A 15472-nucleotide genomic window follows, 5' to 3' on the forward strand; every position below is an offset into this window, starting at 1 on the left:
ATGGCATCCGTAGCTACTCGGCTTTAATAGAGCAATAAGTAGGGGCAAGGGAAGGAAAGAAAGGAGGGAAAAGAGGACGACGAGCGGAGAGAGAGAACGAGATAAAGACATGGAGGCCCGACAGCAGGACGCAGGTGCAAGGCAGGTGAGCGTTCCGGAGGAGTGACATCCAGTCTGCAGAGACATGTGGAGAGTAACATCTGGAGCCGCAGCCGCAGTCAGGACATGAATGTCACTGCGTGTCCTGGCAAGCTACAAAGCGAGCGAGCGATCCACTAATATTCCATGTGTTGGCAGTGTGAAAACGCACCAGACCGCTGGTGGACACGGTCGTGAAATTGAACAAATGACAGCCCCGTACCTACATCGGTGCCTGGTATTTTATGTATGGAGACCGGAGTACACACGGGGTACTCGTAGCTACGGAGTACTCCGTACGGAGTAGACCAGAGCGAAATGGACGACCCAGACGGGGTTCTGGGGACAGGGGATCGAGGCAGGAGATGGGATTTGTGCCATGATTGATCCGTGGACCTTGAGCTCACAAGAAAAGCGCCTCTTTTGACATGCAATAGTACTCCGTTCTCACCGTCGGCATTTGTGTCTGGCCCATGTACCCGGTGCAATACTACTACTAGCTTGCTGTCCAGCCTCGAGCCCAACCTTGGCAAGGTACAATGTCGTGACAGCTACGGAGTAGTCTGAGCCTCAACTGCAATCGAACAAGCGAAAATGCCACCAGGCTAGACCGGGGTTGGTGGTTGGGGATCCATCAAACCATCTTTCTGCCTAGACCATCAGGGCTGAGACATTGACCAAGTTGGAGTCTTTTTGGATTCACCCAACGTCGGTACTAGGAGCACCAGATCCAGAACACCAGGCCATTCCAGTTCCAATCCAGTCATGCCCAAGCCTCGAATGTATCATCTTCTCGTCCTGTCAGGAAGCTAACCCTAGACGAAACCTGGGGTTCAACTCTACTCCATTTGCGTAGGAGGCCAAAACGATTTGACCCAACAAAGTACCACCCATGACTTATATATGCTCTTATGTATCTGGTATATCCCGGCATAATGCTCTCTGGTTGACAAACATCTATGATCTGGGCACGTTGCTTTGAACAACTGTTAAGTGGAACTAGGTGGCCAAAATGATGGCTAGCTACCTAGGTATCTAGTAGGTATTGAAACATTCACTCTGGTTTGTATGGAGTAGTATTCCATTTCATCGCGCTCCGTATCGAGAGCCTGCCTCCGGCCAACCTCACGACCCATTTCAAGTCGTTGTTTCGAGCAATTGGATGCGATACCTTGCTTGATAGCTTGCTGAGCGCCTAAATGCATGAAATGCCTGTCCGGTCGGCATACGCGAGCCACCTGCACCACTCGGGGACATCTCATTCTTCTCCGTTCCTCCCATCAGGCGCCGCCTCTGCGCTGCGGTCAGTTTGAATCTAGGTCGCTTGGCCGCTTGGGCATCCTTGTGTAGCGTCGTGGTTTGACCAAGACCAATCAATCCAAGTTTGGCATTGGGCAAAGATACCAAGCGGCAGCCACATTACTGCTACATGCTGAGAGCTCATGGCTCTAGGTAACATGGTGTCATGGAATTGATGTTCACTTGGCTTCGAGTTTGACGCGGACCTGGAAGACTCTTCAGTTACTCTGTACCTCAGCAGTAGTCGTCGGTGCACTCTCAATCGTCTTGCATGCCTTGTCACGTGCATGCTTCCCTTTTAAGCCAAGTGATCCACCATCCATCCGGCATGACTAAGCATCCAAGCTCATCCGGGCTCTGCGAGGCTACGTTCGCCGTTGACGCCTACGGTGCGCAAAGCTTCGGCGAGACACCATCACAAATCCATCCTCATCAACCTCCCAGCATCGCCCTTCACGAACCTCGTTCATCTCGACATTGTATTACACACTGCAACGTGACTAATTTCGTGTATTCGCTGTCAACTGGGTGTCCTGAATCACGATTTCGACCGCTTTCCGGGCCCCCTCCGTTCGCAAGCCATCTCACATCATATCCTCGTCGCAGAGGTAGCTGCGTTGCTGCCATAAAATGGGCGACATTGCAGTTGAAAGCCAGGTCAACCATGCGCCACCACACAAAAAGGCCGCTCCATCAGCAATTCCCACCATTGATAGCTTCGAGGGCCTACCGACAGAGGGCGGCGATGACTACGCCTCGCTGAAGAAGTTGCAGAGACAGCTAGAGTAAGCACGTTCTCATTTTTGTCTCCATGTTTCTTGAGTCTAAGGATATCTTGCTGTGGATTCTCAACCGGAGCCGCCGACCTGTACTACCGCGAACCCTTGTACTGACTGTTTACAGATATATTCAGCTACAAGAAGAGTACATCAAGGATGAGCAAAGGTATGCTTCCCGTTATTCGCCACTCCCACAAGTCCTCGCCATGGGGCCATGGAACCGGAAACAATATCTAACATAGCATATTGTATAGGAGCCTGAAGCGTGAGCTGGTGCGAGCCCAGGAAGAAATCAAGCGCATTCAGAGTGTGCCGTTAGTCATCGGCCAATTCATGGAAGCCATCGATCAAAAGTATGTTAGTCCTGGAATTGCCCTCGCCAGAGTTGTTCGCTGACCCAAGTCTCATTTTGCAGCACGGGTATCGTTCAGTCAAGTACCGGATCTAACTATGTCGTTCGGATTCTTTCTACCCTTGACCGCGAGTTGCTCAAGCCTTCATCCTCTGTCGCCCTTCATCGACACTCAAATGCTCTCGTCGACATCCTCCCCCCTGAAGCCGACTCTTCCATTGCCATGCTTGGCGCAGACGAGAAACCTGATGTGACATATGCCGATGTTGGCGGGTTGGATATGCAGAAGCAGGAGATCCGAGAGGCTGTCGAACTACCCTTGACGCATTTCGACCTCTACAAGCAGATTGGTATTGATCCCCCTCGCGGTGTTCTGTTGTACGGCCCCCCGGGAACGGGCAAGACTATGCTTGTCAAAGCCGTTGCCAACTCGACCACCGCCAGCTTCATCCGTGTTGTCGGCTCTGAATTCGTTCAGAAGTACCTTGGAGAAGGCCCCCGAATGGTCCGAGATGTCTTTCGAATGGCCCGCGAAAACTCACCTGCCATCATCTTCATCGACGAAATCGACGCTATTGCCACCAAGCGTTTTGATGCCCAGACTGGTGCCGATCGCTGAAGTCCAGCGTATTTTGCTTGAACTTCTTAATCAGATGGACGGGTTCGATCAAACATCCAACGTCAAGGTCATCATGGCCACCAACCGTGCCGACACTCTGGATCCCGCTTTGCTGCGTCCCGGTCGGTTGGACCGAAAGATTGAATTCCCCTCGCTGCGGGATCGCCGCGAACGTCGTCTCATCTTCACCACTATTGCTAGCAAGATGTCGCTCGCCCCTGAAGTCGACCTAGACAGCCTGATTGTACGCAACGACCCTCTTTCGGGCGCCATTATTGCCGCCATCATGCAGGAGGCTGGTTTGCGGGCGGTCCGCAAGAACCGATACAACATCATTCAGAGCGACTTGGAGGATGCATACTCTAGCCAAGTCAAGGGTACAAGCGATGATAACAAATTTGACTTTTACAAATAAGCATGTGCGAGGTGTGGTAATGTTGCAGTGGCACTGGGAACACTGGCAACGAAGTTTTCAGCAATGCACCCACGGTAAAGAATAGGATAGTTGCAGGCCGGAGGCGAATTCCGTATCAAGGTCACAGGGGAGCATATCAACGGACATGTCGCTGTAACTAATAGACCTAACTGAGCTGGAAGCACGATCTCCCTTTCAGTGCTGTAGGACAATAGGCAAAATATTGTACTTTTAGTACTCTTAGTCATTTCGAGCTACATGACACATTTGCGTTTCTTTCGTTATGACAGTTTCCAGCGACATCTCGTGAGACGTCGCGCCGGCTCGTATCCTGACGGCTTAAAGAATTTCAGCTTGGGACGGGAAGCCCGACATGGTGCAGTAGCGTTCGGTGTTGTGACAGTGAGCCACCAGTACCTCTATGCAATGAAACCACAAGCATATTCCCGCCTCCTCAGCACCGTTTCTGTATCACCAAACCTGCATAACTGGTGTCTGCTGAATTTCAAATTCTATTGCATACCCAAGTACAACATGACACGTCAGGAGTTCAGGTCCAACGCTGCTCCGGTCTGGATATTCGGCAACAATCATCACTCGGACACCCTGGTCTGGGAAAAGGCACCAACTAGAAAGACAATGTTCAAAGACCTGTCGCAAAGCTGGAGTGTTCTGGCCGTCTATTCACAGTGACCACGTCACCTCAAAATACAAGATGAGCCGTTTCTTTGCATACCGTGTACCGATTCACCGCCATAACCACACTTTTCCTGCATTACAGCCAAATTGCTGATTTTGTAAGCCTGGTGATGCCGACCTTTTCCGAATTGATCCTTGTGTCTATATGTCCCGTTACCCACTTGCCATTTTAAACCATGTTTGCGCCTGGGGGGGGGGGGGGGGGGGGGGAATAATAAAAGAATAAAAACAGAAACAATGGACATCGATCCATGATGATGTTGGGTATTGACCAAGGTTGATTTTTCCAATTGCCAAATCAACAGAATAAAGTACAAAAGGCTCCAGACATGTGTTTGCGCAACTACACATGACACTGACTAGCTCTGAATAAGAGGTGAGCTCTAACAAAACGTCGTACACCATCCACCGTCTACCCCCAAAGGGTAGTGGCTAGAATTAGGTCGTAAACTCCGTATAACACGTCAAAAAGAAATAGAGCTTGCATTAATATTACCCAGCTGGCCTCTATCAAGAGGGATGATGTTGAACGCCGATGCTATGCAGAAGATTATGAGTAGAGGCACGCAAAGCGATCTTCGTCTCTTTCTCAAGAATTGGGGTATAGAATAATCGTTATCTATGCAGTGGGTAGTTTGCCATGACCACAGCAGTGGCTCGGCAATTGCAAGTTTGAGTCCATTCACGAGGAGCGAGGCCAAATCGTCGCGACCATACTTGTCGTAGGACATGAAACCGCATTAAAACGTATGGAAATCCAAGGTTCGCCATGTTAAATACTGTTCAAGAGTTCAAGGCGACACCAACCTCGAAAAGGAGTTGCACAAACTTGCCATGCAGCTCAATGAAGAAATCAGGCTGTCCAACAAGCTCCGCGAGCCCGCGGGCCTTTAGTGATGAAGCACCCGGTCCACCGCCCATACGCCTTGTGAAGGCACTCCCGCCAGTCAGGAAGCTGCTGCCAGACCGGTCAACTGCGGCAGGAGGGTCAAAGACAGAAGGTTGGGGCTGTGGTTGTGCTCCGCCACCGTACATGACACTGCCAATGGGGGATGAGTTGGCTGTCGTGCGTTCCGCTTCCGCTTCAGCGAGCTGCTGAATCCAGGTGGCCAAATCCCTGAAGGCGGCTGAAATCATAGCAAACGTCTTCATCGCTAATCTCTCTTTGTGTGTACTAAGGGCCAAAAACGCGTATACTCGCTTGTGCCCTCGAGCATGTACATCTGGAATGCGGAAGATGTATGCTGTGGTATAACCTGCTAGAGCATCGCCAAAAAAAATTGGTCCGCCTGTTGCTGCGGAGCCTGGACTCTGCGTCGTGACAAAGGACGGGGATGTATTAAGCTGTGGCGAGGAAGTTGGGGTAGATGTGGACGGAGGTCGAGGGAGGGTCTCGAAGGATAGGGCACGTAGACATGACGCACGAATCAACGAGAAGGAATCAGCCAGGATGGGTTCGTGGGTAGAGGTGTAGCTGACGTAGTGGAAGTGATATGGAGTTCGCTCTGACGAGGTCGATGTGCTGGAACATGACGTATTTCTGGAGCTACTCGCTGTTGGGGCTGTTCTCCGTGATCGCACACGTCGCGTGCTCGTTTCGCGATCACCATCCGTGTCACTCGAAGTCTGCGAGTTAGGTGGGGAGGTCTGTCCAGCAGCCCCAAACACCCTCTCGACAGGAGCCTTGGTGCGTAGAGTCGGCCCATGTGCCCCGGTTGCATAGTCTTCTGTGGCTGCGCCAGATGTTTGTCGCCTTGGTAGCGTCATGGCACAATTATCACAAGGGCCTTGTTTCTTGGTGACAGTGTCATCATAGGTCCGCCGGAAGCTTGAATCCCGGCGAGGTTGCTGGAAAACTGGCCGTGGGCTTTCTGGCGGCGTCTCGAGAGCTGAACAGTTGACTGTGTAGTTTGTATTACCAAACGCTGTTGTGGAGCGGCGCAAAGCAGCATGTTGCGCGTGGGCATCATACTCCGAGGTAAGTGCGAAGCCGCTGCGCCCGATGCTTAGATCCCTAAACGTATCATTAAGGGCAAAAGAAGACTGAGATTGCGGCGCAGATGTCGGACCACCTGATCGTGTTCGAACATTGCATTTCGTTTTGCCGGTTGCTGCACTAGTGGGACCAACTTCCTCGAAACACACAGAACACGGACTTCTCAGTCCCTCGGTGACCATCAACGGGGTTGGCCCATGGATGTCACAGTAGTGAGCAAGGCACAACTTTAAACCAGTAGTTAGCTTAGTGCCGATGGCCATGGTGAGCTGTGATGTGTCCACGAAATGCATCACTTGAGCTGCTATTATGAACAGGGCTTGGAAGAGGCTTGTTGAGTAATAGAATAGGTTCAAGACATGCCCAAGAGGTAACGAGGTGCGATGCAGATATGTATCCTGGGTCTCGAATCCGTGGCAAATCATAAGTCAAACTGCAGCGCAGCTGACTCGATATGCAACAGGGCTGATGGAGATTATCTCGTCCGGCCAAGTTCGCAGAAGAAACATACAAAAAGAGCCTCCATGTAGAACAACTGGACAACAGAGGCGGTGAGTCAAGAGGGTGTGCAAGCGACATATTGGTGTCAGCGCGGGAGAAGGTCAACAAGTACAGCCTGCGCAAACGCCGGCCGAGACCAATTGCCAAGGACAGCTAAAGCGAGCGCACTTGTTGCGACAGAGGGAACAAAGGGAGGGGAGATGTGAAAAAAAGACTAGGACGCTAGCAAGATTTGGGGGAGGATGCAGGCTTCCTGCAGGCTTCCTGCAGGCATTGTGTGTGTGGCGCCTTGCAGCGGCACAACCATGCGCTGGCCGACATTTTGTCGACTGTATGTGGGTGGGAGACTTACAATGTAGGTCATGACGCATCCAGAGATCGAGGGGTATATCTTATCGTGAGGAGGAGCAAGGTGGGATTTCGGTCTAGTAACACGCCGCGAGCTGGAGAGGGAGAGGGGCGAGTCAACGCCAACGTTGAGATGACTGCAGAATGATGCGGGAGGATGCCGAGATGATGCAAGGACTGGCGAGGCAGCGAAGTGACCACTGGGTGGGTGGGTGTGATGTTATTGACAAATACAATGCTGGCGCACGGCTCCGAGATCGCGGAGTGGCAGTAGTAGTAGACGAGCGACAAGCTCAAGCTTGGACTGGTGATTAATTGTAAGATGGTCGTTGCAGTGTGGTACGACTCGTCGCGGACTGTTGCGGGAGCTCTGACCCGATGCGGGAGCCCGCGTGGTGGTTGTTGGGCGGACGTCTTTTTTGCAGGACGCGGCCCGAATACCTCAAGTCGCCTCGAGTCTTGCGCTCTGCAGTCGGTGGCGTTAATGCTGCTTGGTGCTGCTTGTGCGAGTGCCTTGTCCAGAGGCGTCAGCCCGGGGCCAGTCGTGTCTCCTCGTCGGCCGCTGAGTCTGCCTGCGGATTGAGGTGACGGCAGCCCGCAAGCGAGACGAGGATGAGGATGCAAAGACCCAAGGAGGAGGAGGTTGATGCGAGAAAATGGGCAACAAAGCCCAAGACTAAGCAAGAGCGGATGTCACGGAAAATAAAGTTTCGGCGTGAGGGCGAGGGCAGCAGACTCCAGGAAGGCGTGAAGTGAAGGCGGCGGGTCGTGGCTTCCCAGTCTAAGGAGTTCTGAACTCTTGTCGGGGCAATACGAGCGTGGCTTCGCGACTCCCTCAGTCGGTCAACACAATGGATTGTTGCGCAATCTGCTGCGCGAGTAGTCGAACCGACTCGATCGAGTGATAGAAAAGAAGAAACAGCAGTTGTATGCCTGCGAGCAAACGAATGTGAGCAGCCCGCTGATGGCTACGGACCACTGATGTGGGCTCATCGGTTCCTGATATATTCCCACAAATCATGGATCCGTCGTTACGGTTCCGTGACAAAGCCAAGCGCTCCGACAGGTCTTCTAGAACGAAACGAGCAGCCAGTGACAAAGTTGTCCTGGCGCGAAACAAGTGGACTGGGAGGTACTTTGCAGTAGGCGTTTGGCCTGGGCCAGGGATGAGTCGTGAACCCCCCAGTTGGTCTGGTAGGATGGAACTACGGAGCTCATCATCCACTTAGCCACTCAAGCAGGTCAAATTTCGACTTTTCCTGGACCTGGACCAGTTGCTAACTATTGTGTTAAGTACCTCAATGAAGCCTGGCATGTGGCTGAATTTGGAGCCCTGGACAAGGAACCGCTATTCGTGCTACTATTGCATTGACGGCTATAGCTTGGGACCACTGTTTTGGCGGACAGCTTGTCCTTTGACGTACGGAGTACATACCAACAGTATTCCGGATTGAGAAAGCTGCGGAGGTACTCCGTAGAGATAGCCACAGTCTACGGAGTAAGCTACATGTGTCTGTCCTATTGTGGGACATCGGACACCACAGACAGCGCTTGGTCTCTTCCCTCGTCGCGGAATCTTTGCCGGAAGCTTCAGAATTAAAGAATCCTCGGCATCAATGTTTATTGTGGGTACGTGTTGCGACGCCGCCTAACACAGAGCTCTGATTCAAATGCTGACAACAGACAGTCAGTGATCGTCGAAGCCGATAGCCCGAGGCCGCTAGTATTCTGCATCTTTGCTGTGACGAAGAAGGGGTCTGATCCGTAATAGTCAGTACTCCGTCCACGCTTCGGGGCAATACACTCCACCACATGTGGCTTCACAGTTCCCACATCCGGGAACTGCCGAATTGGAAATGTAAAATTACAACCATTCGTCTAAAGTCATCAAGGATCCTTTGTCCAGACCTGGGCTAGGAGAGGGCGAACGAAAAAAAAAAAGGTCAACTTGGCCATGATGGCGCGGCACCGATTTACACGACTAAGCACGAATACTATGTATTGTTTGTCGATGAAGCGGCGAAGTACCTCTGCCTCGTTTCGGAAATGTTGCCGGCCATCGAAACCTGGGCCAAAATACAGTTGATGGGTGTGCTGGCATAGCAAAAGACAATGAAGCGTCGGCAGCACGCGTGTATATCGTGGTCGCTAGAGTTCTGTACAAATACCCAGTGTCCTTACCGCCTATTATATTCTTCGAGAGCTCAACATGTAAGTCGGTCAGTGCTTGGTCGGCGGCATCTTGGTGGAGAGTACGGAGGCGAAATTGAAAGGCGCATGACAGGCCAACATGTCATGCTTGACTTCTTAAAGAACATCAGGCCACCCTTGCTAGAGCTAATGGTTCCGAGTTCTCAATATTGTCCCTGGTCCGGTCGAAGATGTGCTCACATGGCAACTTTACTTTCCTGGGCTGGCCCTGCAAGCCTGATCACGGACTATGCTTATAACAGCAATTGACCCTAATCGAGCCCAACCCACACAACAAGCCAATACTCCATTGTGCAAGGGCAGGGATGGTCGCATGGAACACGGGTCATGGTTGTACTGCTGGTATATGCACCAGAACCTGAGTAGAAGCCAGTCAGAACCGTGCTAGCCACGTGGATGACTGTGACACTCGAGCGCTCCCCATACGGAGTAACATATGTGTGACGGTTATCCTCCACGGGGAAGATGTGAGCATTGTCTCCTGGCTCTCTGGTAAGGACTACTTGTTGGCGACGAAACTTGGCTCGCTACATGACCTTTCCACTGTCACAAGAGGGATTTGGAAGCGACAGTGGATGCAATTCGCCTGACCTGAGTTGGGTAGCCTTGGGGATCAGTTTTTGGACCCCACGACCACTGCAAATATGACCGGTGAGAGGCATGCCTGTTGGATGGTACCCCTTGTGTGAGACCCTGGAGCATCCCGTTTGATTGAGCCAACAGCCACCCGCCCATGGCGAACCCAGGCTGATGTCACTCTCACAATATCATGGATGGAAGGATGCGAGAGAGAGCCCAAGCAGCGTGGTCGTCTCAGCCATCTCAGAGACCGGGGTCAAGTAAGGGAGTAGGCGGCAGCCCTTCAATAACAAAAAATCGATGATCCAAGGACGACAATGCCCAGCTGCCTGCCTCGCTGGCAATACTAGTATTACTAGCATTACTGGTGCAACTCGGTTGTCAAGGCGGCCTGAAATCTGCATCACCAGAAATCCGAGACATGACGCCCCGTCACATTATTTGAGACACGCAATCGCACGACTTTTCACGAGCCTGGGCTTGCTATCGCAAAGCTTGATCCCGACCAACGAGGGACGGATGATGGTCTCTTCTCTCTTTGTGTCCTTTTTTTTTTTTTTCCCCGGTTCTTCCTCGTGCAACAGCGTTTTCGATCATGTCGCCCAGCGTCTCGGGTAAACTTATGTACAGCCTCGCAGGAGCAGGGGGCCAAAGTCTAACATTACAGATACTACTCTAGGTACGGAGTACGTAATTCAGCATGGGACGAGAACGCACAAACCCGTTTCTCCGAGACATTTATTAATAAACCTGTAACTGCTACCCGTGCAAGTGCAGTCTGCATTGACATATGGGATATTAACCGAAACGACATGGCAACTCATCCACCAGCGTTCAAAAATTCGGCCCTCGACGGTTGACGCCTAGAAGCCCAATCAACATGGAAAGTAGCAAGACGGCTCTCTTTCTTCATCACCCCCCGTCCACTCTAACCGCCTGTGATATAAACGGAGTATACCCCGTTTCGATGATGCAGCGCCCGTACAGACACGCAACGCAAACCGACAGAATGGTAGCGCGCCTCGTCTCCCCATTGCCGCATGCAGGGTTAGAAAAGAGACAATATATAAGACATGATCCATGTTGTTATTGCCCGTTAGGTTGGCATAACGGGCCCATTCATGCCGGCCTACCGGCGAAACGGCTCAATCCTACTTGTTGTTAGCCCTCAGAGCAACGCCAGTAATGTGGCACGAATGCCTGGTATCTAGAATTGTCCGACAGTTGATTTGACAGCTGAAAGGATTTGTGATGGCTTGGCAGGTAACATGGCCCGATGTCGGGTGATATCTTGGCTTGAAAACAAAAATTGTTGCGTTGTTTTTTGGTATCCCTGCAATTGGGCAAATTAGTACAGTCGACGGTACCGAATACATGCAGGCACTCAGTTACTCCGGTATGTACTCCGTACTTGCGCACTTTATCACCGCCCTCTTTGTCGCCGCGCAAGGACCATCATGCACCATGCATAACGTGCACGATGGAATCGTGATACTAACCCTTTCTTTGTCTTGCTAGAAGGCCCTTGCACTTTGCACAACGTATCCGGCAGGCAACGGCTAAAAAGACGGTGAGTTGTACCGTACTCTGTGTATTGTAGGATGTATTGATCTAATCATACAATTTCCCAGCCCAAGGTCCCATGCCAAGCCATCTTGTCCTGGCTGCATTCGCATCTGAATACCGACAATAGAAATCGGGGGGGGAGGGGAATGTTATATTTTGCCAATTATGCTGATTTCCGTCCCGTCATCTTGCATCTATGCACTCGGGTGGGCACCTTTTCTTTGCACGCCCTATTACAACCGACATTCTCGAAGTCGCGAGTCCTGTTCGCTTCTGCGGAATCACGCGAGTCCGAATTGATGCCTCCACCACCGAGGTATGACGAGGACCATGATCTGCATGCCGTCCAAGGGAGCTGGACAGATGCCTGGCCGCCTCCGTATCCTGAATATCGGCACAAGACTCTGCCCATGCTTCGCGAATCGACAACCCTAGAGCCAGGGCCACCTCTCGCGCAACGCTGTTGCCCACAATCTTGTATTGTTCTGCAGGGGTGCCCAGAATGACTTCATCATCCGGGAAGCCCTGGGCACGACGGGCCTCCATGACGGAGAGGCCTCGATTCTCGTCCCAGTGCAACTGGCGACCGTGCTTGCGGTCGCCAGGGGTCTGCTTTGTTATAATGGCCCCCATAAGTTGGTTAGGGTATAGCCGTCCATATGCGGAAGAGCTCCGGTCTAGTTTGTTAGGCTCTGATATCTTCCTCTTTGTTAAAAACACCCCTTTCTCCGCTGGCGTGAGGATTTCGCGGGATGCGCTGCGCAAATCCATTCCCCACGGCCGGGTCGGGATCAGCGATATTCGTGCCTTCAAGTCCTTGGTGAGCCCAGAAGCCAGACGGTGGTCAGGGAAGGTGATACAAGTATGTGTCTGGCCACTGTATATCTTGGGAAGGCCAGAAGTCACCTGCCTAGCTGTAGAATACGAGAATGGAGTTGCTCGTAGAAAGTCACGCTCTGCCAACGCATCGCCAGTGGGAAGTTTGACAAAGCTTGTATACCTGGTTGCCGGAGGGTGCGAGTGAGTTTGCTGAGGCTTACCAGGCAGCTTATAGTTTGGTGCCGCGAAGCTTATGAAGACGCGTGAACGTCTTTGCGCCGATCCATATGATGAGGCGTCGAGACAAAACACCTGGGCTTGGTATCCTATACCAACAATTGCGCATATAAACTGGCTCAAGACATCCTGGTCTCTGTTTGCTTTACTTTGAACAATGCCGGGAACGTTTTCCAGAAGTCCGTACATGGGCCGGTAGAGGTCGACGCATGAGGCGAAGGCTGCCACGAGAGACTGGTTTTTGCGCTGTTCGTCTGTCGTCTTGTCGTTTGTGAGAAGAGAGAAGCCGGGACATGGACTGCCTCCGGAGATGAAGTCGACGCTACCTATGGTAGGCACCGACTTGGAGAAATTACCGCTGAATGCCTCCTTTTGGAAGTCATCTATGGACCCGAGATACGGGCTCAAGAGGTTGGGATGGCTGCAATTGGCCATGTAGGTGTGAATTGCTCGGGCATTACAGTCGTTGGCCCAGCTCATGCGAACGGCACCCCCTTCTTCGAGGCCCCTGCCAAAGTTTCCGCCGCCACAGAAGAGGTCCAATCCTCGAAGCTCGGAGATGACAACAGCGGGATCAAATCCCTGGCGTAGTGACGAGGGGAAGCTGCGTAATGGAACGCACAACCCAGCGGGTGATACTCGATGCGTGATGTAAAAGTAACCGCCGACTCCAGCTCGATTATACGGCGCTGGGATATTTTCACTATGGGGAAAGAACCGAACGTGGCATTTTCCGACGATACGACTCGGGTCGCATTCGATCGACTCGTTGCTATACACTAATTCATTACGGGCAGAAGTGACAGCCGTGCCGTCCATATCACTTCGCCGAAGCAGTTTTCGGAAGCAGAGACGAGTTCTCGCGTGCCGTGTGTTTACACTGATAAGTTCACATGCTTCTGAAGTCGAGCTGGCCACATTTACATGGACAAGAAACGTGTTTCCTGGCCGGTATTTGCCAGAGGTAGAATCCTGAAGCCGAGGTTTCAAGTGTGAGCATATTAGATCTGAGTCATTCAGAGCTATCCATTTATTCTCTTTGCTGAGATATCTCTGTCGACAAAAGAATTCCGATGTTGTTGTCGAGTCTCCTCTAAACTGAACACTATGGACACGCAGGACCTCACACTCTTGGATCTTGTTTTCCTCAGAACACGAACAGTGATCAGAAAGGAACAGCTCATTTCCCCAGGGATATTTCATTAGGCCACAGAGAGTATCAGGAGGGCGGCAGTACCACAGCACTTCAAAGCATCTGCCACCGTCGTTGCCTTCACAAACCTTCTGGACTAGGGCAAACCGCCGGTCGACGTCCGCGAAGCCATCGGAGAGTTCACGTTTCCGCAGGGACCACGATATCTCATTGTTTATTTTCGTGGATATTGTGTCGCCGGGTTTGATGGCACGGGTGATATCTCCCCGTGTCTTGTCAAAAAACGACCCGGTAGCTTGGCCGTGTGGTGCGGCGCACCACACGGCCAGCTCGAGCCCATGCTTCAAGCTAGCACGCTCTCTCAACTCCGATGCCCTCCTGCTTACTGGAAAGTTGTTCAGTCGATTTCCAAACGGCAAGTCAGAAAATTGATGATAGACGTAGGGAGTGACGACGGTCGGCTGGGGTGCAGTTCCTGTCGAGAGGTTTGGATACTTTGTGAAATCCCAGATCTCAGCCCAGATGTCATGATAGCCGTACTCCTTGTCTGTAAATATTCCCTTGTATTCCTTGTAAAGAAAAGGAATATTTGCATTTACGGAAGTCCGAAAGTCGCTTGATGGATTCTGTGCCAGCCAATCCATCAAGACAGGAGCATCCCCGTGCACAACAAGAAGCCAGTCTTTGAACGCGCTCTGGAAGTGGCGTATCGTCACTCTTGTTTTTTCTTGCTCCATAAAGACGAGGAAGTCGATGAAATGCTTGGCAAGGTTGGCGACCCATAGGAAATCCTTGAAGAAGCGGCGATACTCCTTGGCAGGCAGGCCGAGTCTGTAGAAGACGTCACTCTGCTCGCAATACGTGGACTGCACCCAAATCTGATTACCCACACTATGATATTGCTGGCCATATTGTCCTACTGGAACCGCGTTAATTGGGATTCGTTTCATAAACGTCTTGCCTTCTCCATTGTTGCTCAGAACTCCGTCGAAGAAGAAGCTCCCGTAGTCGGGCCTGGTATAGAGCTGGTGCAAGCAGCGCATCTCACACGGATATCTTTCAGTGTCCAAGTAAACTGCAAATTCGTCCAGCCGTAGCTCAGAATGACCAGAAGAGGGTGAGGACTGAGGCTGTACAGACAGGCCGAAACACTCCAAGGCATCTTCTTCAGATTTTTGGGGAGCAGGTGGGTTAAACGGCTCGTAGCAGGATCGAGGCGACGTCAAGTGAAGGTCGGGAATCTCTACCGCTAAGCCGGGGGCTTCCTCGGAGAAGGCACTCGGCGATGATGAGCTTGCTCGCAGCGTCTCGGACCACTGTGACGAGTCGTCTCGACAGGATGCCGAGTCATTCTCGCCAGCCCATACGCCATCCTGTATGAAGAGTTCCTTGCATGACGGGGGTTTATCGTGTTCAGACTCAGAGGCCTCGAGTTCGCTTCTCATGTTGGTCGACGAGACTGTAGTAGATACGGCGTACGTAGCCAGGGTCTTAGATGTGAAGCGTGCCCATGATGGAAGCAATTATAACCGTTATAGTGGTAGTTGAATAGTTTATAAAAATTAGAGGAAAAGTGATTACAACTTGTGAGTCCGGAGAGGAAAAGGACCAAATGGATGGATTCATGAACAAACAGAGAGTGAGCGAAAAGTGAGAATAAACTGTAAAACTCCAAACGGAAGTCATAACGTTGCCCCGCAGCATCATCGTTAATTTTTCAAGTGAGAGAACATGTAAAGCTCAAGCGAAGAGTTGAGGATG

General features: G+C 51.6%; 4 protein-coding genes across 4 annotated transcripts; 2 read left to right on the forward strand and 2 right to left on the reverse strand.

The window, feature by feature from the left end:
• Nucleotides 1–2067: 2067 nt before the first annotated feature.
• RPT3_1 (26S proteasome regulatory subunit 6B) lies at nt 2068–3187 on the forward strand (the record flags this gene model as incomplete). The annotated part of the gene is made up of 4 exons (XM_007809609.2): nt 2068–2222; nt 2341–2382; nt 2471–2569; nt 2632–3187. 4 exons carry the CDS (start codon nt 2068–2070, stop codon nt 3185–3187), a joined length of 852 nt encoding a protein of 283 aa, XP_007807800.2.
• A 34-nt stretch (nt 3188–3221) lies between these two features.
• On the forward strand, nt 3222–3602 carry RPT3_2 (26S proteasome regulatory subunit 6B; the record flags this gene model as incomplete). The annotated part of the gene is made up of 1 exon (XM_066122711.1): nt 3222–3602. One exon carries the CDS (start codon nt 3222–3224, stop codon nt 3600–3602), a length of 381 nt encoding a protein of 126 aa, XP_065972273.1.
• A 1482-nt stretch (nt 3603–5084) lies between these two features.
• On the reverse strand, nt 5085–6722 carry J3458_021732 (uncharacterized protein; the record flags this gene model as incomplete). Its single annotated transcript, XM_007809608.2, has 1 exon — nt 5085–6722. One exon carries the CDS (start codon nt 6720–6722, stop codon nt 5085–5087), a length of 1638 nt encoding a protein of 545 aa, XP_007807799.2.
• A 4920-nt stretch (nt 6723–11642) lies between these two features.
• On the reverse strand, nt 11643–15410 carry J3458_021733 (uncharacterized protein). The gene has a single exon (XM_066122712.1). It carries the CDS (start codon nt 15154–15156, stop codon nt 11686–11688), a length of 3471 nt encoding a protein of 1156 aa, XP_065972274.1. The 5' UTR covers nt 15157–15410; the 3' UTR covers nt 11643–11685.
• Between the last annotated feature and the right edge of the window lie 62 nt (nt 15411–15472).

This window comes from Metarhizium acridum (genome assembly GCF_019434415.1).
Source record: "Metarhizium acridum strain ARSEF 324 chromosome Unknown scaffold_586, whole genome shotgun sequence".
In the NCBI taxonomy this organism is placed as follows: domain Eukaryota; kingdom Fungi; phylum Ascomycota; class Sordariomycetes; order Hypocreales; family Clavicipitaceae; genus Metarhizium; species Metarhizium acridum.

Excerpts from the sequence above, each read along its gene's own strand:
- J3458_021733 (XM_066122712.1), bottom strand. The coding sequence starts at position 15,156 with ATGAGAAGCGAACTCGAGGCCTCTGAGTCTGAACACGATAAACCCCCG.